The 26,502-nt window shown below is 42.7% G+C and overlaps 1 protein-coding gene across 6 annotated transcripts in view; it reads left to right on the top strand.

Annotated features, from left to right (window-relative positions):
* The window catches only part of pkn1a (protein kinase N1a), a 48,464-nt gene extending 22,200 nt beyond the window's left edge, over window positions 1–26,264 (top strand). For 3 of the 6 annotated variants that reach the window (XM_085774061.1, XM_085774052.1, XM_085774070.1), the window contains exons 2-23: window positions 6,154–6,348; window positions 8,842–8,947; window positions 10,295–10,443; window positions 11,044–11,164; window positions 14,510–14,655; window positions 15,516–15,729; window positions 16,517–16,711; window positions 17,315–17,424; window positions 17,593–17,736; window positions 18,222–18,297; window positions 18,903–19,038; window positions 19,331–19,457; window positions 20,147–20,226; window positions 20,702–20,777; window positions 21,046–21,137; window positions 21,436–21,612; window positions 22,285–22,347; window positions 22,716–22,792; window positions 22,899–23,041; window positions 23,554–23,661; window positions 23,835–23,915; window positions 24,389–26,264. In XM_085774061.1, the coding sequence (XP_085630187.1) occupies window positions 6,154–6,348; window positions 8,842–8,947; window positions 10,295–10,443; window positions 11,044–11,164; window positions 14,510–14,655; window positions 15,516–15,729; window positions 16,517–16,711; window positions 17,315–17,424; window positions 17,593–17,736; window positions 18,222–18,297; window positions 18,903–19,038; window positions 19,331–19,457; window positions 20,147–20,226; window positions 20,702–20,777; window positions 21,046–21,137; window positions 21,436–21,612; window positions 22,285–22,347; window positions 22,716–22,792; window positions 22,899–23,041; window positions 23,554–23,661; window positions 23,835–23,915; window positions 24,389–24,592 (2,820 nt within the window). In that variant the 3' untranslated portion in view covers window positions 24,593–26,264. Of the gene's footprint in view, window positions 1–5,199; window positions 5,356–6,153; window positions 6,349–8,841; window positions 8,948–10,294; window positions 10,444–11,043; window positions 11,165–14,509; window positions 14,656–15,515; window positions 15,730–16,516; window positions 16,712–17,314; window positions 17,425–17,592; window positions 17,737–18,221; window positions 18,298–18,902; window positions 19,039–19,330; window positions 19,458–20,146; window positions 20,227–20,701; window positions 20,778–21,045; window positions 21,138–21,435; window positions 21,613–22,284; window positions 22,348–22,715; window positions 22,793–22,898; window positions 23,042–23,553; window positions 23,662–23,834; window positions 23,916–24,388 lie in introns of those variants that run through there. The other 3 variants (XM_085774078.1, XM_085774044.1, XM_085774086.1) reach the window with 3 other exon arrangements.
* Window positions 26,265–26,502: the final 238 nt, after the last annotated feature.

Genomic DNA, 26,502 nt, shown 5'->3' with positions numbered 1-26,502 from the left:
ACACACACACACACACACACAGAGACACACAAAATGCCATGTAACCCATGTTCTGTCTTGTCCTTCTCTGTCCAGCCCTAGGCTTCTCTACACTGCTCACACAGTCTCATTGAATTAAGTTCGCTTGGCGCCGTTATCTATTGAATTAGCGCGTCATTACTTCCCTGGACACCGCTGCTGAATGTTCCTCCCTGGGCTAGTTCACTAACAAGCTGCATGGGATGAGTCACTCCTGCCCGCTAGCTGTCGCCATCTTTGTAGTGTTGCACAGGGTCAGCAACAACGAGAGGATGAAGTTGAGTGGTGTATCAGTTTCCACTCTCTGACTGCTGAGCTCAGTTCATTCAAAAGGTTTCAGTTGAAGTAAAATGTGTCAGTTTCACATCTTCATACGACCGGTTGAAGTGTCAGTGAGCGTCTGCCACATGGGTGAATGCAAATGTCTATGTAAATGGTGTGCGACGACGACTCATCTGGTGTTGTCTTTCTGCGCTGCATACAAAATATGTGTGTCAGGACACGATGTCAACATCTGCTGCTGTTAACACGTCTTTAACACATGCTGCGTCGGGAGTGACAGCAGACATGTTCCCACCAACTGGACAAGTGACACATCCTGAAGCGTGCTGGACTCACAGTGTCGCCGAGCAATCGGCTGTGTCGTCTGGCGCAGAGATTGTGTTCATGTTGCTGTATGATAGTTTCTTTTGTCAGTGTTTTAAATCAGTGATACAGCCTGAGCTGTAAAGTCAGAGTCTGTGTTGATTTGTAAGTGCTGGTAGATTTCACTGTAAAAGAACCTTTTTGTTCATTGTGAATCATCTCCTTTTGTTGAGAGGACACTAGACTGCCAGGCAGCCAGAGGGTGGCGCCTGTCCCATCGTTTATTTGTTTTCTCACTATGCTTTTGTGACCTTTGCTTGATAATGTGCTGTACATATACATTTACCTTGGCTGGTCCAGCTTGTCCATATTTAAAAGGATTTTGTCATTATTATTATCGAGCTGAAATGACATCTGGCTTGTGAATCAGGAGTCATGATTGTGGCCTGTTAAGTGTTTTTCTTCTTCTTAAACTGTGGCAGACACAGTGGCAACTTCCTGGTTTGTATCAGGATATTCTGATTCACTAGAAGCCTATATGTCTGCCAAATTATTAAATCATGGCTAAGGGTTCACAGCCATGTCAGTGTAAATACTCATGTGTCTGTCTCCATACCAAAAGGCTCATAATCTATGCTAACCTGCTGACACTAAGCAGGTGTAGTGTTGAGCTTGTTCTGCATAGGCTAGCATGTTATGTGATTTAGTGAGTGGGGGGATGTCAGAGTTTTTACAGGTGTATGATGGGAAAGTCAGAGGATCACCAATGTTATTTGTAGGAGCCATGAATTGGGTTTTCTGTTACGTTTTGGTGTTGTTGTTTTTTTCAGTATGATTTAGTTTGTTATTAATTTAGTAGCGGGTCACGTCATTAGGCAGGGTTTAGCACTTATGTTCACCTGTCATGTGGGCTCTTTTGGCTGAAGTCGCTACATTTTGTCAACAAAAAACCCAATTCATGGCTCCTACATTGTTGCTATTCCTCCTGATGTGACATCATTTTCTGTACCATGTTTCAAGGGAGTTCATTGAGTTATTTAGACATCTCTGGTTGTGGTACATCTGTCAACATCATGGTGGCACTTGAGGAGAAGTCGGTGGTTTACCAAAGTCAGTAGGATCCATCCAGTAGTTGTTGCTGTGATGTTTCAGTCTGGTGCATTGACAGACCAACAGCACCACAGACCCATGCTGCTGCTAACATGGCTTGGAAAAAGCAGAAAAGCCACCCAATCTGGAAACACTGAACATTTGTTACGGACCTTTTAAGATTAGTAGAGAAAGTGCCTTATCTCAGTATGTTAATCTTAAATTAGAGGCAACTGGAAGGGATTGAAAAACAACAACCCTCCATTCATTCATGTGAGTTTGTGCCAGTGTCGGGGTTAGTGTATAAATGGCTGATGAACCTTTTGATCTTGTGAGAAGTTACTATGGATCTCTGCTGGGAGTCCAAACCTGGTCAAGATGTGGGTATAAGATCATAGCATGAGAACTCAAACAACCTCTGTGTTGCCTCAGTTCAGTTACACAATCAGTCCCCATCTGACATATAATCACTTGGCAGCAAGAAACACAACAATTCACAGTAATGCTGATACACTCAGACCTCAACAGCAGTTACTCCCACTGTGCCTGATGCTGTAGGAGGCAAGCAAACATTTCCCTCAGTGTTTGTTAGTGACAGCTGTGGATCACATGCACACAGGGAGGAGGAGATGGTGGATGGAGACACAGAGCATAGCGATGTCCTATTGTCCTGGTAAAGTGACGTTGTGGCTGTAGTGAGCTCGTTCTCTCCATCTTCATCACTGACTGAGGTGGTCATGATCAAGTCGAGGACTGTAGGCCTGAAAACAAATACAAGCAGCCAGTCAGAAACAAAACAACTGAATACATCTACCCTGGAGGACTCGTGTGTGTGCACGCTGCAGTGAGTGATAGAGATAAGAACAACCGCTTCTGTTTATTTAAACATTCAAAGACTGTTCAACCCAACCTGGTGTGGCTCTATTCCAGCCACATGATTGGTTCGGCACGGCACAACTCTAATTATCAATGGTTATTAGTATTGTCTGTCAAAACATGGACGAATGAAATCTGTCGACATTCTATCAACATTGTCTCATATATTTCTATCGAGGAAAAGTTATTTCACATTATAAAACGGAAAGGTGAAATCCGGCGATCTGATTGGTTGTTAACCGTGGTATATTGAGCATATACCACGGCTACGAGCTATCACTCCGCACATGTTTAAGGTGAACTTTCACCTCCTTATTGGATAATATGTATTTCTGGTTGAATAAAACTACATGAAATTGATTGCGTATCCCTCTTTCATATTGCTTTTATTGGTAACCGTTTTATAAAAGCAATATATCACTCCAGTCCGTGGTATATGCTCATTATACCACTCTAAGGGGGTTGTCGTCCCTCCGCTTCGCGTCGGGCCGAACAACGCCCCTTAGCCGTGGTATAATGAGCATATACCACGGCCTGTCGTGATATATTGCTTAAATATATACGGTATCTTTATCGTGTAATCGCCCAACCTAACCGTACACAGGTTTGTAACTTCCTTTTCTTGTGAAGGAGAGAACTGAGTAGATGAGTGAGTTTCTTCAGATTTGGCCCAAACATTAGCTTGGGCTCAAGGATGAACTAATTAGAAAGATCAACATCACAAAACACATTTTTATCTATAAATTACAAATTAATACACTGTATGAGAACATGTTACACAAATGGGAAAACATGAAGTGAAGACATGGGTTAATATCAACGTAAAAAAACAACACTTTTTGTCATTACATTACTATTACTGATAACTCCAAGGTTCTAGTTACATTATTGATTGGTTTGTTTGCATACCATGTTTGAATATTTTCAGCCAGCAGTAAATCAACTGAATAAAACTCTTTCAGGCCACAAGTACTAATTTATGCTCTAGTCTGTACTCAAGTTTTTGTTTCAGGTTTCACCACAGCTACTAAAAATTTAGCAGCTTTAATTAGTTGTAAAGCTCCAGTACAGAGCGACGGCTGCCACAGACTTATTGATGTCTGCTTTTCTTTGTAGCCAGTAAGTTGAAGGAGTCGGCTGACCCCAAAACTCACAGAGCCAGTCTCGTTCAGTTTATCTTTTGACAGGAAGTAAACCTCCCCGACCGTCCTCGGGTGATGTCACATTTCTTTTCTGGGCTTACACACATCTACTGAGGCTCAGAGAGAGAGATGAGTCAGTGTCATGTGGACAAACCACAAAATGACTATGAAATTACAGACATAATTAGCCCACTCTTTGTGCGCTCAGATTCTTCTGCAATGACAAGAAAATATGTTCAACAACATCTCCACTGACCTGAGCTGTTTCCCCAAAGCTCAAACATCAGCCTGACTTTTAATCTGATAGGTCCAACTGGTTTCCTCTCCCTCATGTACAATAACTAGCTTCTGCATCCAGTAATTTCAAATCAATCCAGTTTAATGCTTTGTTTCGCAATTAGTTTTAATTAAAAAGCCCTGGCAGCTTAATGCACCGGAACTAAAGAAAACATCATCAAGTTGACGACACAACGTCGTGTTTGTCGACTTGCATGTGTTTATTAGGTTTCAGTGCATTGAGCTCCACCATAAAAATGGCCTCTCATCAATGTCTTCCTGTGTTTGCTCATCTTTGGTGATATCACATGTCTACTTAATGTTTTCCTGCTGCTGTGCAGGGCTAACATCACTCCAGTGACAGCCTCAGCTGGTAGCTTTAGCACAGGGCTAGCTGCTTACCTCCTCTTGCCTTTCTTGTAGTGTAAGACTCATTCCCTCTCTCTCCTCCTCCCATTTGATGCCTGTGAATGATGAAATATATGGAGATAATTTGACGATGGATAATAAACCCTCTGTACACTGTGAATACTGTGATGTGTATGTTCATTGTCTCTGTGGTCATTTTGGACGGATGGTGTTTGAAGCTAGCTTTAGGACACTAGCTCCTCCCCCTGCTGCTTATATACAGAGATGTTATCATGTTGTCATTTTTCTGTCCCATAGACTCTTTCTATAGGCGAAGGAGAGTCACCACTGGGATTTGTAGATGTTGAGCCCAAAGGAAATAAGAAGTTAAGCGGGCAGCAGAAATGCATCTCAACCTTACTCCCTGGCTTTGATCCAGTGCTTCGAAAACGCATCCTTCCCTTGTTTCCGCCCCTCAAGATGATATCACGACCCCAGTGAGAGCAAAATACAAAAAGAAACTGTCACAAATCCACTTCATGCCAGATCTGATTAATCAGCAAGCGCGAGCAGCAGAGGAAGACTTGACATCATGCAGGCTTAGCGCCACAGATCTGAGAATGATTTACAAAACTTTCAAGAGGGAGGATGTGTTGTGTGATCTAAAGAGTCTCCGTCCCGTTCTCTCCGTTTCGCTCTCCACTGACAGCAGCAAAATCACAGAGGAAACAGGAAAGGCCTGAGCAGCTTGGTGTTAGGACGGATATCCTCTTTCGGAGGCGTTCCCCCTCCTCCCTCACTTAACTCTCCCTCTCTTTATCTCTTTTTATCGTCCCCCTCCTCTCTCTCCCCCCCCAAAAAAAACCCATTTTGTTCTCGGTGTGGCATTAACTGTTTGGCTGAGCTTCGGAGTGAACCAAAGATTATTTTTTTGTGCCTTTTTGTTGTTTTCTGGTACATCAGATCGGAGGGAATTATTATGTGTTGGCATGGCGACGAGGAGGATGATGACAGCTCCGAGGTGAAGTGTTGTTGAGTTGTTTGTTTGATTGATATGTTCCTGCAATAGTGGCTTAGTGGCTGTTTCTAGTGATTAACACGCTCCCTCCTGCTGTATTCCTGATTGTGTGTCTCGTAGTTTGTCTGGTCCTCGGGTTCTGTGGCGAGTTGTAGCACCGCTAGGTTTGATTTTAACAAGTACACTTAGAACTACGACTTAGACGTTGTAGTTTACTGAGGTGTGGAGAAGTTGTTTATTTAGTGAAGACCAGCGTTTAAGCTCAGCATGCGACTGGAGAGGAACTGGATCATGAGAAAAGGCTGAAAGAGGACAATGGACAACAACAGGTCATGGGACATGTTTGTAATTCACTTTTATGTTCAGTAAAGAGTTTTGGCTCCAGGAAGACTATCCTGAAAATGTCATCACTAATAGTACTGTTGAACATCAGTAATTCTAAGCTCTTGTTGTAAACAGGACTGACATTGCAGATTTGTTTTGAAATATTATAAACAGAGGCTGAACAAAATTTTTGTCATTCCTCACTGCTGCTTCTGTCTCTTTTCCCATCTTCATGCTTCCTTTTCCTGGCTTTTTCATTTTTACCCAATTTTTGCCTCTTGCTTCCCACCTATGACTGTTGTCCAAATTGCTCTGATTGCTGTCTTATACTGCTGCTCATCGGCTCCTCCTCTTCTTCTCAACACTTCCCGTTGTAAATTAAGCCTCGTGTTTTCACAATGATTATTTTAATTTTGTTCATAATTATGTTGCCTAACCGCTCTCTCCTTTTGTCCCCTTCCCCTCCCACCTGTCCAGAGTGACCCAGGTGGGCTGTCGGTTCTGGAGCAGCTCGGCCTGGACCAGAACTCGGATTTCTCCGACTCCAGCGTGCAGCAGCTTCTGGACGAGCAGCGTGAAAGGATCCGCAGAGAGATCCGCAAGGAGCTGAAGATCAAGGAAGGCGCTGAGAACCTGCGCAGGGCGACGACCGACAAGAGAAACGCTCAGCAGGTCAGCCACAGTTACCGTCAGGTCTTCTTGCGGGTTCCTAGTGTTTTTTCATGTTTTTAAGACAACCATAAGTCTTAATTTAGTCGAGATGAAGTTTTAAAGAGGTTTCCCGTTGGTAATGGAAGATCTGAAGCATCAACAAGGAATGTCAAGGATTTGCCAAGAAAACAATTAACCGGGATATATGAGAAAGCACCAAATAGTTATTTTCAACAGCACACTCAGGGATGGGCAGGGACTCGAGGCTTCGCCGCCCCAGACAAATCGTCAGCAACAAACAAGACGAGAACTGATAAGATCTTACAGACACTAACAGCTTAAATTAGGAAAATCATAGACTTTACGTATCACTGTAGGAAACCAGTTTAATGACTGTCGGTGGAACAGCGGCTGGTGAATCATCCAGCCTGTGAGTCCTTATCCTGTTTTGTCTTTACGTGCTGTCGGGACTTTCAGTAGGATCTGACCAGGATCTTTAAACCCTCAGAGGACCGATGTTTCGAGCAGGCTCACTGACCATATATTTTCACATGATGAAGCAGGGCATTCCCAGTTTCCCACGGCACCCTGCCTCACAATCACACACAGGTTCACACGTTTACTTCCTGGAGCGGCTCGGTACGACTGGTGGGAAGCAGCAGCAGCAGCAGTGCCAGGCTCTGTCTGCTGCTTCCAGGGAGCAGGACCACTCAGGTAGCTGGAGGATTAACTGCTTTACTCACAGACAATTTTTAGGTAACGGAGGAATTTAAGAATTTACTTAGATTTTGTAAGCAATTTATTGTCAGAGTGTTTACTGGGCACTCTCTGTAAGCTGGACTTGTAGTTTTAGCAGGTTTGGACCATTGTACTAACTAACATTGGGCTGGACTGCAGTAGTGGAGCCAGTGACACTGACAGTGTGTTTGAGTGAGTGATCGACTGTGACAGAGATGAGAGATCATCATTGGTTATCCCACTGGTTCACGGGCCTGGGGCCTTTCCTTCTGGATCTTACTTGTTGTCCCCGTGTCTTTGTGGGATCTCCCCATATTCCCTGGTTTCCTCCCGTAGCCCAGTCCACTGGTGACCCTAAATTTGCCCATACTGTACGGTTTTCCCCATTGGTTGTTGCTGTTTCATAATAAATGATTTGACACAAATTGTTTCTATTCGTAGCCTGCAGTGTTGTCAACTTCCCACTAGATTGAGGAACTTTTAAATCTAGCAACTAAACTGAGTAATTAGAGGAGAGTCAGCAGTAATGCCCTCTCTCTCTGTCTCTGTCTCTATGTCTACTCTGTTCAGTGAGCGGCAGAGCAGCAGTTTGTTACCCAGACTGAGTCTCTGCACTGGGCTGAGATGAAATGTAGTGATATTCTGGCTTCTAACTTTCTTTCTTTCTTTCTGAGTGATCATTTACCAAGGACATACAGCACAGTGTCTTTCTGTAACGTATGTGTTGGGTGACTTTGTCTGACAGTGTTGCTGTTATAAAATGAGGATTTCTGCCGAGCAAAGCAGCAGTTTGAAAGTTATTATGCAGCATAATGGGCCACATTTTATTCAGTGTCTCAAACCTGCTCTAATGTGGCTTATGTGGTGTAGCCATACACACCATATTGACCTTGTCTTGTTTTATAGAAAGGAGGCTCTAATGTTGGCATGTATTGTTCAGTGGTACAACCCAACAGTTTACTTACTGTGGTTTGGTTAGAGTTACTTAATACAGAAAGATGCCAACATTATGTTTTATTAACAGCAGTTACTTCCCTACTTGCCACAATTACTTATATCAAGCACGTTATTAAACAAGACCAAGGGGGCAGTTGTCGGTCTGAGAAGTGAAGCTCACTTCCGCGTTCAAAAAACTGCAATCCCCTCGGATTCCTCTGGGGGCTGGTGTCAGAAGGGAGCATTCCCCATAGACCCCCATGTTAAAATCGCCGACTTTACATCCTCAGTAAACATGTTAAAAGCCTGGTGTCAGAACGTTTTTTCGTCTCAATCGATAGTTTCTACCCCCGCACACACTCTGAGGGGGGTGAATTTTTTTTTAACTCTATAGTTTTACTGTTATTAGGTTAAAATTCTGGCCAATCAGGGCGCGGAAACGTTGAGTGACAGGTCCGAGCAGCTCCGTGGACAGCTGCCTCGAGGCCAGTGGGCGGGTTCTCGGCCGGCCAGTCCAACATGGCGCTGTTCAGGCCGCCATATTTGAGTCACAAAAACGACTCCCCAAAACCAATGGGTGACGTCACGGACGCTACGTCCATTCTTTTTACAGTCTATGAACAAGACTAAGACAGAGCGCTGACATCAGGATGGGAAGAGTTATTGAAAAGCTTAAGAACTGATTAAAAGTTTCAAATAGATTTGCTGGTATTTCAAGAGAAATGTTGAAAACTTAGTTTGTTCTTGTTCAAAGACAAATGCCTGACTTCACGTGCCTCTTATGTTCTCTCACTAAAAAGAAATGGATAGAAAGGCTTCATGCTGTGTCGTTGTCTACAGGTGGACAGTCAGCTCCGGTCTTCCAGCCGCAGGCTGGACGACCTGCACGCTCAGCTGCAGGAACTGGATGCTCACATCGTGGTAAAAGGAGGAGAGGAGAATAAAGGTATGTTGTATGTCAGAGACTGTACACAGTGTGTATTTTGTTTGTGTTTATTTCAGGATTATAAGCTATTATTAGAAAGTTTTTTTTATTTTTTAATGTAAGTTTATATCTTATGATATGTTCTTTTCATACAAACACAGTTCATTTGATTTAATTTCTGAAGTTATTCTAAAAAAAAATTTCAGCCATTAAAACTAACACTGGACAAATGCCTTCGTATTTGTGCATATTACTGCAAGAAACAAGCAGTAGTTATGTTTTGCGCTCTTGTTCAACCCTTGTTTTATCTGTTCCCCGGGTAAGGACTGAATTTGGGAAAAGAGCATTCAGCTCCGCCGCCCCTTCGGCATGGAACACTTTACAGAAAGAGCTGAAACTCGCTAAACTAATCCCACTTGGAGCCTTTCGCTCTATTTTGAAAGATAGGCAGCAGAAATTCACCCAGCAGTGCCTGTGCTTCAAATCTTAAATTATTTATTTTGTTGTTCCAATTGTTGTATCTGAAATTGTAAAACTCTGTATATTTTCTAATTGTTATTCTTTGCATTTCTGTGTTGACATGTATTGCTGCTGTACCGCGTGCTGCTGACCATTTTTGGCCAGGTCACCCTTGCGAAAGAGATCCTGATCTCAATGGGCTTTTATCTGGTTAAATAAAGGTTAAATAATAAAATATAAAAAAAAATAATTATTATTTAAGAGTTTGTGTTGGGAAATGTGCTCTGTCCCAGTGAGATTCACATATCAGGAGTAGGGAGACACAATGTATGAGAAAGGACTTGAACATTTGATGACCAAACCAGGCTATTGAAAGCCAGGTATCAGTATCTGCAAGCAAGAAATCTCCCTCTGGTGTTCATATTTTTGCCTTTATGTGTGAAGTTATTTTATTGATGTTAAAACAAATGAGACTTCCTATGCTGTAGCATGAAATGAAGCAGATAATTTACAGTCGTTGCTATGGAAATTGTTCACATATTTGTTAAGTTACTTAAAAATAAATGAAATGATACATTTAGACTCTTGATGAACAGGGGCAGCTTCTGACTGGTGGAAAAATAAGATGACCTGATGACTTGTTCCATCTGGGTGGGAGCAACCAGAGAAACTTTGTTGCCAGCTGTTAAATGCTGTATTGGATCTCTAATCATACAGAAAAACAACCATGACCAACTGTTCCCATGATTCAGGATTTTAATCTTATATTATTTTCTGCTGTCAGTAAATAATATTTGGCATTAAATTAAATATCCTCAAGAGAATTTTCATTTTGGAGCGCACCATGTGAACCCTCATCCTGCTCCTTTTTTATATCATCTCTAACCTTTTTTTTCCTTCCCTCCACAGATGAGTGTCCTCAGTCCCCCGGGGCAGAGAGCCGAACGTCAGCCCACAAGGAACGCATCGCTGCCCTGGAGAGGCAGCTCAACATCGAGCTGAAAGTCAAACAGGGAGTTGAGAACATGATTCCCATCTATGCCAACGGATCCACCAAGGTACAAGGACGTCAACTCTGCCCAAACATACGCATACACACACACCTGAGTGCAGCAGCACATCAAGACAAAGTGCAGGACTCCACTGATTAAACTGCAAGCATAATGTTTTGAAGGGTACAGGATACACACATGACTCCCCTCCCCCAGCTGGCTCACCACTCACTGTGTGTGTCTGTGTTTGTGTGTGCACCTTCACAACCCACAACCTTTCAATCTGCTGACTCAGATGCTGATCTCTAAACGTATATAACCTGTGACACACAAGTAACCTTCCACTGTGCACACACAATACCCCCCCCCCCCCCACTTACCTTTTTTTTAATGCAGCATCTGTTTCACCTTACCACTTGACCTTGGTTTCACACCTCTCCTTCCTTTTTCTGTTTCACTGCTGAAAGACCTTGAAGAGACATTTGAGGACCATTCAATAAATCATCAGGAGAGAAATACAAACTGTATTTCTCATCAGAGCCTGTTTTTGTAAATCCACGGCACCACTGCTTTGTCATTGAAGAACATTTCTCTAGTATAACGATGTATGGCTTTGTCGTGGCCAATCACACGACTTGCTGATTGGCTTCACCCTGTTTTAACCAGGACAAGAAGATGCTGCAGACGGCCCAGCAGATGCTGCAGGACAGTAAAACCAAAATCGACATTATCCGCATGCAAATCCGCAAGGCCGTGCAGGCCACTGAGCACAACGACGACACACAGGGTAAGTTTAAGTGACTGGCTTAATGTGTGTATACAAAGTAATAGCTGACACTTAATGTTGTACCAGTATTGCAGAGCATACTTGTGACAAGAGTCTTGCACAATAAGGGTCTCTCACCATGGTGGCTGGTGTATTGTGGGGATAATATTGAAGTTTACCACATTTTGTGCTATAGTAAAGATTGTGGTTGTAATGTGCAACACTTAAAATCTTGACTTCAAGTTTCTCACACAGAATAAGGTGCACGGGTCACAGCTAAAATACTTGCACTCTGACAAAATGCTGCACATGCTGTATAAACTATAAATAAAACCATGGAAGAGAGAAAAAGAGACACCAAGAAACATACACGGGAATAGTTTTTAACAGACTTGATGTTATTATTTCAGGACAGAGGATTGTTTGTTTGTTCATCTCATCTGTCAGTGTAACGTGAACTAAACTGTTTCTGCCTGTGAAAGCAGACATTTTAAACCGAAGTGTTACACTCTTGTGGTTTATGACAGTGGGCATCTGGCACCGACAGGATGTTTTTTTTTTTTGTTGCTGGGTCTCTCTCGTTCGTGTTCCTCGTGTGATCTGCAGTTTTTCTTGCTCTCTGCACGTCAAAACATTTTGTTCAGAGCAGCAGCTCCACGAGAGCTGTCTGGCTGTTTTTTACATCTCACAGCCCAGGTCTTGTGGGGAAGAAGATGAAGAGGATAGTTGGGGGATGATACACAATGGACTGTCGTGTATGTGTGTGTCTGTGTGTGTGTGAATAACACAAAGCCTGTGAAATAGCCCACCTGGCACATTACCACAATCAATCAAATTCACACACTGATTGTGGACTAAAAAAAACCCCCAACCTTTCAACAAAAAAATCTCTTTCACACATGTATGCACACACACACATGCACGCACATACACACAGCACTGTTGTGACGCAGAGCCACACAACAGTGTCTGGGCGAATGATTGCATGTATTAAATGTGTGGAAGTGCTTTCATGTGAATGCTGCAATTGAATGGAGCCTGTGGTCCAAGCCTGGCAGTGATTGCTGTGGACAATTATGGCCCCTTTATTGACCGATGGTTACAGGAGGTGGGTGGGTTGGTAAATGCAGTAGAAGGGTCCAAAAGTAAAGAACAGATTTTATAGACGACGTGTTCCCTTTGAGGCCACGTACTCTTTCTGCTCATGTCAGACTGTGGGAGCTGATGGCTCTGAGGAAAGATAGTGTCTTTTCAGGCCAAGAACAAAATGACCATTTTAAATGATATTTACGGCCTTTTGAGGTCACACTGTCACTCTTTGTTTTCCAGGTGGGAAACCTGCAGGGCTTTCAATGATCTGTGGAAGGCTCTGCTGCTGTAATGTGATTAAAAAACACAATATTACAGATGTTTATGGTCAGAAATGGGCAGCAATGATTTTGTAGTAAAAGGGAAAGCTACACATCAACGAGGACTTGGCTTTGTGACTCCAGAGAGAACCAGGTGAAATCTGACAAATCCTCTCAGCTGATGTCACTTGAGTCAGCATTGATTGGTTGGTTGGAGCTGAAAACTACAAGTTTGAAACTTGGGGTGAGAGAATCAGGGGGTTTGGAGTCAAAAAGAAGTGAGACCTGTGTAGCCTGGGACTCATCTCTGCTTGAGGCTCCAGGACAAATTTGCCATCTCCAGTTGAACTGCTGCATTGTGGGTATTGTAGTTGCAAAAGTCAAGAAAGAGCAATTTGTGGAATAAAAAAAGGACAACTCTGGTTAATCATTTTTGTCCATTTTTGCCCTTTTTCTTTTTTTATTTCTTTTCTTTATGCACAGAGTAACACAAAGCTAGAAATGTTAGTTAAAGTTATGCCTGAACACAGATGGAGTATTATACCTCTCTGTATCTTCTCCTCTGGTACTTCATGTAGCTTTAAATGGTGAACTCAACATAACCCTCTTAACCTAAATTTTCTCCTGTTTTGCCAGTGTCTCACAAAGTCTCTGGATCTTTCTTGGTTGATCTCACACTCTCCTTTAAACCACACACACTCACACACCCCCACAGGGTTGTGTGTATAGTGTACACAGACAGACAGTCTCCAGGCACCACACCCGGCCGGTGGAGGGGTCATCTAGCAGGGTCTGGGCTGCAGGCAGAACACCTTATTAGGAGATAAAAGCATCCATATCCACCTCCACTCACACCCCCCCCCCCTCTCTTTCCCTTTCTTTCCTCTGCTGTCTTATGCAACGCTCCGAACAGCTCATAAAAATCATTTTTAATCACGCCACTGTGTCCTTCGGTCCTTCCTCCTCACTAACCTGACATTTAAAAGTCAAATGAACCTTTTTTGAATGCTGTTTATCCCATTTCCTTTTCCTTATCTTGCGCCTCCTCTCTCCCTTTCCTGTATCTGTGCGCTCCACTGTGTTTGCTGCCCACTGTGAGAGGCTGCTACCGTCCCATTAAGCCACCCATTTTTCTGTAATTGTGCTTGGTGGCTGGCTGCTGTGCCGAGGTTGACCCCTTAACTCCTTTTTTATGTGAGGGAGCTTGAGTATGTTTTTCCTTTTTGACTAATTGTGTCACACCTGATTTTCTGCTTTGTTCTGCTTAATGTTACCAGGTCTTTTCATTTAAGGGTTGAAAGAAGCACTTGTTAATGTTTTATGCCAGGCAATTGTCTCATTTCTAAAAGGCCATTGGTCTACAGTGGAAGATTGCCCTTTGTGTTGCAGGCAGTATATGATCTCTATTCTTATGAAGTTATTTATATAACTTCTAGTCTTCTGTATTTAATGTCTCTCCTGTCATTAATTGAAATGATTTGTTACAACTGCAGTTGTTGTTGTTGTTAATTGTTATAATAGCATCAGATTAGGGATTTTATTCTAGCATCACAAGCAACTCTATTAATATTAGCTGGCTGTCCTGCGAGGCAATCAGGAAATGTTTTAGTAATATAAATGCACATGAGAGGGTGTCTTTTATTTCTCTGTTTGCTTTTAAGGATGGGAGATGGGAGGAGGAAACCATTTGGAGACAGAGGTTGAGCTAAAAGTTAATGTTGCTCTGTGGAGAGATATGGAGGCTACTTACCGCTCTAGGCGCTGCTAATGTTTTCTTTGCCTGACTCTTGTGTAATGCATGACATGCATTAAGGCATTAACCTAACTTGGTATGCCTGGGGGAGTTCCCTGTAACACACCGCTGCCAAAACAAGTGACTGGAGTTTCAACATCAAACAATAGAATCTAACTGAATAAAAGCTGTAATTCTGATTTTATTTAAAAAAAAAATACAAAAACTGGATTGTATAATAGCTTCAGTCCACCCTCATGTGATCTGTCCACTTCACCACTGCAGGTAACCAGGACCTGTGTGGAGTGGAGCTGCGTATTGAAGAGTTGAGGCATCACTACAGGGTGGAACATGCTGTCGCTGAGGGGGCCAAAAACGTGCTCCGGCTTCTGGGGGCCAGCAAAGTTCAGGACAAGAAAGCCCTGTCTGAGGTCAGACTCACACACATTTCCTGCAAAGAGTTTCCTCTCACACACTTGCAGTATGCACTTCCCAGCTTGTAAGACATGAGATGTGTCAGTCACAATTTATCATATTGACACATACACGTGTGTTGTTTTCATCATCATGATATTACACAGTGTAGTGTCAGTCTGTGATCAGCTTCATGGCACAAATTAATTGAAATCCAAAGTTTTCTGTGCAGTCAGATTCTTTCCCAAAACATTTTCAGCTGCTACACTTGCTTTCTCTGTTCTTTCTCCTGCTGGAGAGATATCTTCAAACAGCAGCTCCATCATGACATATAGTATTGCCCCACCACTCAAAATAACTTTAGTTTAGTTTATTTATTTATTTAATTCATTTATCAAGCATAAAAACAAAAAATAAAATAAACAGTGACAATACTGTAACTCTTGAATGAAAGGGGGCAGAAAGAAGCGAACTTATATTGTCTACCCCTTGTTACAAAGAATTAATTCACAAATTAGATAATACCTACACCCAACTAACTAACTGTATCCATGTTGGTGTTGAAAGGATTGATGATCTGTACCTGTGACCCAACATTTCCTCAACCATGTACCAATGAATCTAGGCTTTAAAATTCACTCTCATGTCTGTAGAGCAGTGAACTGAAATCCTTACTTCAGTGGCTCTCATTCTTGTTGCATGGTACTGGAAGCAAACACTGGCTTATGTTTTCTACAGACACATTCAAACTTCAAAAGATTTTATCAAAGCAGTTGTTTTACTGCTGTAGTAAAATGGTAGTAGACATTGGAAGGAGCGTTAATAGCGTACTCATGTAAATATGTACTGAAGCTGCTCCCGTGTCAACACTGTGTAGGCGCAGTCTCGTCTCAGCGAAGCTTCTCAGCGGTTGGACCTGCTGAGGGACTCTCTGGACCACCGCCTGGCCGAGCTGCCAGAGGACCACCCCAAGGCTAATGTCATCAAAGAAGAACTGGTCCTGGCCTCCTCCCCGGCCTTCAGCTCCCGCCACGGTGCCCCATACCTCCACAACCAGTACAGCACCCTCAACAAACCCTCACCCCTCACAGGTACTTCATACAATAATAAAAGCTCTACAGACCAAGGTCGAGCAAAGCTCATCCCCACAAGACGTCATTATAGAGACACTCTGACTTAAACAGAGTGTATAAAAAAGAGCACACACAAATCCTCCATCACCTGTATAAATATCACACGAAGCTGCGCAACAGGTACAGATGTATATTTTAGAGCAATGTATCCACCATGAAACAAAAAATGCTGTGGAAACTACGAAGAACATTGAAGCCCCTAGTTAGCATCTATATGGAGGCTTTTGATTTATCAAAGGAGCCTGGGGTGAGATGAGGGCTTCCCCTCGGCTCTTTGAAATATTTATACAAAATCTGGCCTCATGCTCATTTACCCCTTTGATCGGTTTGATCTGCCTTTTACACACAACACTATGGAGCAGAGGAACATGGCAAACGTGGCAAAGAATACAAAGAAACTCAGTAGCACATTTTATTTAACGCAGCAGCCTGTAAAGGCTTAATGTGTTAGTGAATGTCACATGTATTTATGATCTTATATTTATTCTAGTGTCAGTAAGTGTAATTCATAAATTCACTATATCACTGGGCCCCTGGAGCTGTTGAATTAATGTTTATACCATTATAGCGCAGTAAAATGAGAATTATTACCCATGTATATTCTGTGAACTCATGCTCATGTGCATACAAATTAATAGTTGAGTTAGTTCACAGACATTTTGCTCATTTTGCTCATTCTGAACCTCTGCTGCTGGTGTTTTGCTCTGTAGTTGGTTCTACCTGAATAGTTTCCCTCTGTCTTCAGGTACCCTACAGGTGCAGGTGCTGGGCTGTGTGGGGTTGTTGGAGGTGGTCCCAGGTCGCAACAAAGGGACAGCGGTCACGCTGCCCTGCTACAGCCCTGGAGACACCAGGTCTTTCATGAGGGGCAGCAAGGGACTCTACGGACGGAGCGGTTCAGTCAGTGGGAAGACACCCAGCAAGACAGACGAGCTCTCATGTGAGTGTGTGTGTGTATGTGAGAAGAACTCTTTTCTATTGAACACTCACTTAATGTATAGAAAAAGAAAAGCTCTTTTGCTTTAAATCAATTTGGGATTTAAATTCACCTATTTAACTTTGAAAATACAATAATGCCCAGTGTACTGCCAGTGCAATGGAGCAAATCCATATCAGTCAGATAAAGATCCAGTTGCAGCCTGGCAGGTTTGTTTTTCTCTGGTGAGATGTGCAGTCGTCACTTTAGGTTGCTGACGTTACTACAAGTCTGACGAAGAGCTGCTTCTGCTCGAAATGCAACTTCTTTTTCTGTGCAAATAAATGGACTGCAAATTGGAGCCCTGCGGTGTGCGAGCCATTTTCTTTTCCTTTTCACTTTTGTATGTTTCCGGCTAAGCACCTGCCCAAAGCTTTTTTGGCACGGATGTGTGTGTGGACTTTTCTTTTTTGATTTACAAGGAAATTAATCACATTCATTAATCAGTACTTGAATTCTATTAATGTATTACGGTGTGAGCTTCCAGTAGCTGTCATCTGTGTACTGATCAGGACTGTTTGGGAATGTCACCTATGGAGATACAATGTGCTGTATGTGTTTGTGCAGCTGAAGTGAGTGCGGTGCTGAAGCTGGATAACACAGTTGTGGGGCAGACGGCTTGGAGGACTGTGGGAGAACAGGCCTGGGACCAGACCTTTACCGTGGAGCTGGAAAGGGTCAGTACAGTATATCTACTACACACAAAGTGGCCTTTGACCAAAGTGAAACTGCTCTTTTCCCCTTTCCCAAAATTGATTTCCATTTTTCTTTCTTTCTACCATGGTCTTGTACGTGTGTGTGTGTGTGTGTGTGTGTGTGTGTGTGTGTGTGTGTGTGTGTCTCAGTCGAGGGAGATGGAGATCGCTGTATACTGGAAGGATTACCGCTTGCTGTGTGCTCTGAAGTACCTGAAGCTGGAGGAGTTCCTGGACAACCAGAAACACAGAGTGCAGCTGGAGCTGGAGCCTCAGGGTCTGCTGCTGGCTGAGGTACACGCCAACATACACATACACATATACAACACACTACACACACATCTTCACGCAAACTGACACGGCCAACAAATGAGAAGACGAGTAGCCATCCACACAGAAGTGGACTCAGATGTCCCTGCATGCGTGACACCCGTCTATGCCAGTGCTATAAATACACACAAACATATTCAAATTTGCACACACACTGACACACACAAGCTGTCTGGTGCACCTGTGCCTAAAAACTCCGCTTTGATATGTGTGTGTGTGTGTGTGTGTGTGTGTGTGTGTGTGTGTGTGTGTGTGTGTGTGTGTGTGTGTGTGTGTGTGTGTGTGTGTGTGTGTGTGTGTGTGTGTGTGTGTGTGTGTGTGTGTGTGTGTGTGTGTGTGTGTGTGTGTGTGTGTGTGTGTGTGTGTGTGTGTGTGTGTGTGTGTGGTATTTTCCATGTTTTCATCTTTCATGTTGTGTGTGTGTGTGTGTGTGTGTGTGTATTTCCCAGGTGACCTTTTTTAACCCGGTCATTGAGAGAGTTCCTCGCCTCCAGAGACAAAAGAAAGTCTTTTCTAAGCAGCAAGGTGAGGAATCGCCGGATCAGACAGGAGGAGAAGACAAATACGTTGAATGGTGGAATGAAAGTGTTTCACTTTTCTCAAACAAGTCGTCTTTCTACCATCAGTCCCCCGTGTCTTCATTTAGGCCACAGCACCCTCTAGTGGTGAATGATCTTGAGATTATTCAGGCAGCACTTAATCTAAACAAAGTTACAAAGTTCATCCTTTTAAACAAGATGCAAAACATAGACATTTAAAATCGGGTGAAAAGCACAAACAGCAGAATAATAAACAGGTGAAAAAATAACTCTGCCAAAGTCTAGAAAGCTCATTCAGCAACTCAGATGACTGACTTTTTGGAAGTTTTGGAATATCGTCTACCTTAGAGCATGTATTTCAGTGATCAGGGAATATTAGGAATTCACTATGAAAGTTGGCATGTTAGGTAATAACTGTTTCATTATATGACTATAATAAATAAGTGCATGTTAAAATATTAATACATTACTGTAACTGTACATTTCCACATCCGTATTCCAGGATTTCTAACTCTTTGTGTGTGATTGATTGGTGATTTGCTGTGTGACACATTTCATAGCGACTCCCAACGTGTGTTCATGCGTTTCCAGGCAAGGCGTTCCTTCGGGCTCGTCAGATGAACGTCGACATCGGCACGTGGGTGAGGCTGCTTCGAAACGCTATTCCCACCGTCAACAATTCAGGAACTTACAGTCCCAACGCACACAACCTGACGCTCGGCTCCGGGTGAGAAACACACACTCAACGCACAGACATACAGTAGCAAGCACATGTAAATGGTGCACACACTCAGCATCTTCATGTGCCGTTTGATAGCCGTCAGCCAGACTATGCTATCAAACAGCAGCAGTGTTCCTTGATCCTTACTCCTTGTGTTTCCTTGGCAAAGAATAAAGCATGATATGCTTTCTCTGCCGCACGTCTAACAGCCCTTCTGTGTTCTGTTTCTGTCTGTTCATTCGTCTGTCCGCATCGCCGGGTTGGCCTTGTTCGTGTGTATCTGTGTGAATTTTTCCAGGGAGATCTCAGTGGAGAAGCTGAGTCTGGACAGCGACTCTCCGATAAGAGGCGATTACAAGAGAGACACGGACACACACACTCCGGTGAGACAGACAGAGAGAGAGGAGGCCCAGGAAATTGGGGAGGTGTGTGTGAGGGTTTGATCTACTATAGCAAATCCACTTGGCAACAAGAAAACCATCTGTTGAATATGAAACGCAAGGCTCAAGCTTTGCAAGTACAGAAAACACCAACTGTTTTAGCCCCATATCCAAGGAATAATAAATAAGATTGAATTTGTACTGTGTTGTAAATGTAACAAATGTGGCATGGATTTCTGTGACCAAAAGTCATTTGAAAACATGACATCTAATGATTTCCTTGAAGAAATTATTAACAATTATTGAGTTTACAGGTACCGTAGTCTCTGTAAAGACTGCTCAGTAAGACAGCAGTTTGGGTCATAACTCAAGTTTTGTGAGCTCACATTGAAAAGGAAATTATTCATTACAGATAAATATGTTCACAACATCCAGTTTAGATGGCAGTTGATTTGTGGAACGACATCCAGTAACATTTAGTCTCTATATAACATTCAAAAAACACAGTCGGTGTGATTGTCCTTGACGGGAATTGAGTCTTCCCGTCAGGTTGTAAATACACTGCAGCAACAAAGGCCAAATTAGAAAATTTTCTGTTTGTCCATCACGTCTAAACTGTTGCCATAAAACCTTGTCTCTTGTCTTCCATCTTGTGTCCTCTTTTCCACCTGTCTCTGCATGTCTCTCTACATTTTTTCCTTCACATCTCTTTCCTCGCATGTCCCCCCCGTCAGGACCAACCGCCAGTCATCGAGCCCTTCTCCCCCCCAGACCTCATCCCAGAGTGCCCTGTCCGAACCCCGTCTGTTGGCAGGTACACGCTCGCTCCAGCAGAAACACTGAGTCCAAATGATTTTATGTGGCAGTATTTTGTATGATATGATCACAACAATATTGTCTGTTTAGACTGATATTGTCTGTGTGTATTCTGATTCATATTGGGCCTTTTCCACAGAAGACGTTTTGTCGATGATTTAATGAATGATGGCTTAACTCCCGTTGAGCTGACTCAGCTTCAGGGTCCTGGTGTAGTTCATGCTGACTCACAGGAGACTGGAGCCCTTGCTGCTGTTATTAGAAACCTGTGCTTTTCATAGCGTTACAAGCTCAAAGTGTGTTCTCTGAAAAAGGCCTTTCCACGAGTATAACTCCACCCACTCTCACAGCTCCATTGTCTCCTGTGACAAATAAAGCTGCCATGTATTTTGAGCAGATGGTGGGATATTTATAATGAATTTTGTTTTCCACTGTAACGTATTCCTGCTGACCGTGTGCGTTCATGTCTCCAGTAAACAGAGGAAAGGTCCTCTGTCCCTCCAGGACTTCAGGCTGATTGCTGTGTTGGGCAGGGGACACTTTGGGAAGGTACAGTTCCACACAAGGGCCTTTTTTCACTTTTTTTTGTCATTAGTTGCCTGTGATCATTGAATATATTTTTTTCACTTGTCCTAGATTTTTAATCGCTTCCTTTCTATTTTCTTTTTTCCAATTTTGTAACTTGTGTCATGGCTGCTGGCTTCTGTTTCTTCTCCTCATTAAACCAAGACACATGCACAAGTGCTCACTTTCACTTAAACAGGTTTTGTACATTTATAAAAGTCAATGTTTGCTCCTCATTTCTGTGTGTCTCTAGGTGTTGTTGTCAGAGTACAAGAAGACCGGCACGATGTACGCTATCAAAGCCCTGAAGAAAGGCGATATTGTAGCTCGCGATGAGGTGGAAAGGTGTGTGTTGATATGTTTATTACTCTGCGTGCATCCTCTGAGCTCCATTTATACACATCGCTGCACAGTATTATTTTCTGCTGCTGTGCTTTGAAATTGTGTGCTTCTCATCAGCCAAAATAAATATGAATTATGTGTAAATGTTTCTAATTTTTACCTCTGTTTTTCCCCTCCCTTCATTTTTCTCTTCTTCCCACATTCTTTACATCTCCACACCTCCTTCACTTTCTTCTGCCTCTTCATCTTCCCCCTCCTCCTCTCTACCTCCTCTCTACCTCCTCTCTCCTCCCCTCTCCAGTCTGATGTGTGAGAAACGTATCTTTGAGATCGTGAACTTGTCCCACCATCCCTTCCTGGTCAACCTGTTTGCGTGTTTCCAGACGTCGGAGCATGTGTGTTTTGTTATGGAGTACACAGCAGGAGGCGACCTGATGATGCACATCCACACAGACGTCTTCACAGAGCCACGAGCTGTGTATGTAACATGTAACACACAAGAAAGACTTAATGGGGACTAATAACTTTGTTTTTTTTTGATGATTCTCTTATTTTATTTTTATTATTTCTGTGATATGTTTGAACACACACTTAAATATCCCACAAATTAAGGCTCTTTCACAGGTCTGTAAGGAAATGGGAAAGAAAAGTCACAAATCTCACAATCTCAACACCCTGAAAATGAAAATGTATCAAATCAAAGTGGCAAACTTCTTTATAGGTTCCAATTAATAAACATTTTGTGTAGTGACGCTCTGAAGGGATTTATCTTTTTCTTTAGTTTCACATATGAAATTTCAGTGCGTCACACTAAACACCTTTGACCCTCGTTTCTACACTTTGTACCTTCAATACTTAAAGGCATTTTCAGTAAACATGGCCAACGCCAAAAGCTTACTAGTTTTTTCTGTAGTGGTACAACCACAGAAGCAATGCCCCTCAGCTGTGCTGCTTGTGTCCCACCCACAGCAGTAACACAACTGTGCAACAGCTGGCAAGCAGCTGGTTGTGAACCCTCAGACAGAAGCTTTGTTTTTGGTCTGTAGGCAGAGTTAGTGCCATCTGTTATTTGGCTCGTTTTTTCTTTTCTTTTCTTCTTTTTTTGCCTATGATGCAGCTGTATAATAATGTTTGTTTGGTTTGTCGTCAGGTTTTATGCGGCCTGTGTGGTTCTTGGACTTCAGTTTCTTCACGACCATAAGATTGTGTACAGGTGAGTGGAATGTACACAAACCTGTTTCAACACAAAATGTAAAATGGACGTTTCCAAAATAACCCAGCAATATCTTCAAATGTGTCCAGTGGAGAAGCTCATACACCAGCACAAACCTCTGTGTGTGTGTGTGTGTGTCATCTCGCACTGGATTTTAAACCAAGTTACAGAAATTATCTGGGAAGAAGCTTCAGATGAAGAGTGGCACAGATACTTGATGCATCTCTAATACTTAAACTAACTCAACTGTCTGTTTCCATTAAATATAAAGGCTTATTTAAATTTGTATATCTCTCATTGTGTACTGTCAGCTGTGCTCAGTGAATTGATTATAACACACTTTTTTTTTAACCTTCCCTCTCTTCCAGAGACCTCAAGCTTGACAACCTGCTGCTAGACACAGATGGTTATGTGAAGATCGCCGACTTTGGACTGTGTAAAGAAGGTGGATACTGATGTTACTGACAGAGGCTCACTGTATTTCTCCAACACATGTCCCGTTTGCCTAAACTTGCCTAAAACTACTACTACCTTTATGTCCCTGTGTGTAGGAATGGGTTTTGGGGACCGAACCAGCACATTCTGTGGGACCCCAGAGTTTTTGGCCCCAGAGGTCCTAACAGATACATCCTACACCAGAGCAGTAGACTGGTGGGGACTGGGGGTCCTCATCTACGAAATGTTGGTGGGAGAGGTGAGAACTGCACAAAGATCTCACAGTCTCCATGGGAACACACATTACAAACTTGTGCGGTTAATATCACACCTATCTGATGTCACACTGCTTTCACAGCAGAGACTGTAGCTGTTCCTCTCTAAATGTGAAGGATGGATTACATCACACGCAGATCTGGAAATGTTTTGAAATTACCCATAATGAGGAATTAAACAAGAAAAATAAAAGATGAGGCGTAGTGTCGACCATCTGGCCTCAGACTCGGGTCACGTAATTCATAGCTGCAGTTTCAAGTTCAAGCTTGTCAAACCTTTGGCTCTCTGCAAACCTAACACATGAAAAACTAGAAACATAGGTTTATATTCCTGCTCGCAGAGGATTGGATGTGCAGTTATCCTTCCTTTTTATGCAGTTTATCCAAGATGTCTCTCTACATGTCACATGCCATGTTCAGTATGATTAAGACAATGATTGTGAATTTCAAACCTCTAAAATGGATTTTAAGTGTTCTCGTGTGTCTGTGTGTGTAGTCTCCGTTCCCAGGGGATGATGAGGAGGAGGTGTTTGACAGCATTGTGAATGATGAAGTCCGCTACCCACGCTTCCTCTCCACTGAGGCTATTGGCATCATGAGAAGGGTAAGAATACACTCGTAAATACACAGCACGCTGGTGGCAAACGCTGCGCTTACACGATATATGAGACATTAATCACCAACATGTCATGGCATCACACAGCCGTCCGACTGTAACATCCCCGTACCATATCTTATTCCTGTGTGTGTGTGTCTGTGTGCGTGTGTCACGAGCAGCTCTTAAGGAGGAACCCAGAGAGGAGATTGGGCTCTGGTGAGAAGGATGCAGAGGAGGTGAAGAAGCAGCCATTTTTCAGAGTAAGTGCACTTGTGCAATTGTGATTCAAACTGCGTCGGAGCAGTGCAGGGGTTTTTGGGAGGGTTTTTTTCACAGGAGAGCGTGACAAGATTTGAGAATGTGTTCAGCTTGATAATGAGCTGATGTGTTGAGGGTGTGTTGACTTGCACAACAGCAAGCTCCGGTTGTCTCTGCTTTCATTATTTCATCATGGCATGTTTAAAACTGAAGTGCCGACCAGAAATATCTGAAATCAGTTGTCCATTAATCACAAGGTTGATGGTTCAGTTACTGGCTCCAAAATGTCCTTGAGCAAAACCCCTCACACTAACCCGGACAGGTGACCACGGACAGTAAAAAAGGAGCAAACAGCTTTACTTGTCCCATTTATGATATAATATAGCCTAATATAATATAATACATGCAGAACTGAGATCAACAGACTCCTAATCCACCTTTTCACTTGTTTCTTTTTTTCTCCATCTCTCTCCAGAATGTGGACTGGGAGGCGTTGCTGCAGAGGAAGGCGCCCCCTCCTTTCGTCCCTTCCATCGGGGGCAAAGAAGACGTCAGTAACTTTGACGAGGAGTTCACCACCGAAGCTCCGACGCTCACGCCCCCACGCGAACCCCGCGTGCTCTCCCGCAAAGACCAGGACAGCTTCCGGGACTTTGACTACGTCTCTGACCTCTGCTAGTGAGCTGCGGGCTCACAGAGTCCGAGGAATGCTTAGACCATGAGGACGTCACAACGGTTTTAGTCGGAGCGGACCAACAGTCTCAACTGTCCAACTGTCTGCTGTCTGTTTGTCTGCCATTAATTTACACTGTGAATGAATGTGGAGAGACTGAAGGAAGTCGGTCTGTGTTTGTGTGTCTGCAGGGTTTTAAAGGTCGAGGACTGAGAGAGAAATAGCTAATGGGGTTAAATGTTATATCAAGGACAAAAGGACGGACAAAAACCCCCCTCTTCTATCACTGTCCAACACACCAGTGACTTGTGTGTCTTGCAAACATTAGCCCATGAAATGCCTCCTCCCATCCTCTTATGTGTCAGTGTAGTCACCTGTGCAGCTGTGAGAGGACGAGCCCTCACTATTAGTGACTGTTCGGAGGTTGCTCAGTGGCCTCTTATACCGATGCCTTACATTTGTACTTGTATCTGATCCACAGAAATATGTTTATTTTTATTTTATGACCCTTTGTATACAGCAGCAGGAAGAGCGATACGCCACCTGGAGAAATTTGCTCAACTGCTCCTTTCTTGTTTTTGTTTTGTTTTTTAAAAAAGGACTTTTTTTGTCAAAGTTAAATTAGTGTTTCTCCAGAAGTCATTCAGTCGAGCTGACTGACTGATTCTAGGGTTATCAATGGGGTACAGAACCACTGTCTTACATAGTTACATGGACTTTTTATTGGGATGCCTACTAACAACTTTTTTTTATTTTTTTTATTGTGCTGCTTGAAATTTTTGGATAATTTCTGTGACAAAATCCAACAACAATTGGCGAATGAGTCATATTTGACGGCTGCCAATGCATAGTTCAGTACCCTAAAAAGGGGGGTGGGGGGTATTAATCACAGATTTATATCATAATTTGATATAAATGTGTAGCAAACACACACAACCATAAAAGCTATGTGAAAAAAGTCTGAACACTACGACTTAAATAGGAAACTTTCCATTGTAGGTTTGCAACATGTTGTCTATATTCTTGCAGAGTTTTGAGAACATTAAGTAATTTTCCTTCAAGACAGAACATCAGGCTTTAAACTAATCAAACATTGGCTGTAGCAGTTGTTTTCGTGTCTTTTTGAAAAACTTAAGCCACCCACAGGTTAAAACCTTCCTGCTGTGGTCAATGCAGGGTTTGGTTTCCATCACAGTGATAAAAATCATCTTTGTTTTAACCAAAGCTGATTGATATCTCAGTACTTTTTGAAGATGTGGGTGGCGCCACAAGCAAAACAAACCTCACTAGCCACTTTTCCACAGAAGAAAGAATTAGAGAGCTGGCTGCAGTAAGAGCAGCCTGAGATCGAAGAAAACAACTTCTCTTGGCAGTACAGTTCGAAATGAACACTATCATTAGAGAGAAACGGACTGATTAATGTTGGAAACATATGAGCCAGTGGTATAAACATCTATAGCACATAAACATTTCTGAATACAGGAGAGGTTTGTTGTGAAGCTGGATGTCCGTGTAGATTTTACTTATCTTGTGTGTGACAATACAAAAACCATGTGAGAATATGACATGACTTATTTTATAAAAAACAACAGCAACAAAAAAAGTGAGTGAATATTCTGTCTGTTCATTGTTGTTGAGGGCATGGAAGTGCACATTCAAGCACCAGATACCAGAAAGAGAAGGAAAAAAAACATGATAAATGCATTTCAGTCAAAAATACAAAACTCATAATGTATTTGTGTGTATAGTCTGTTTTTGAGTGACGGTCAGAGGTGCAGAAATAAACATTGCTACTGCATCATTTTGAATAAATAAGGCAATTGAAGTGCTTTTTCATTTAAACTCAAATCAGTATCATGTGTCAACCAAAATTCATAAAAGTCATCAATTGCAGGAGAAAAGATGTCACCTCTCCA

This window comes from Trachurus japonicus, chromosome 1 (genome assembly GCF_045865225.1).
Source record: "Trachurus japonicus isolate A0001 chromosome 1, Traja_1.0".
NCBI classification, from domain to species: Eukaryota; Metazoa; Chordata; class Actinopteri; order Carangiformes; family Carangidae; genus Trachurus; species Trachurus japonicus.
The sequence above is the reverse complement of the archived record's forward strand: the minus strand, read 5'-3'. Positions and strand labels throughout refer to the sequence as shown.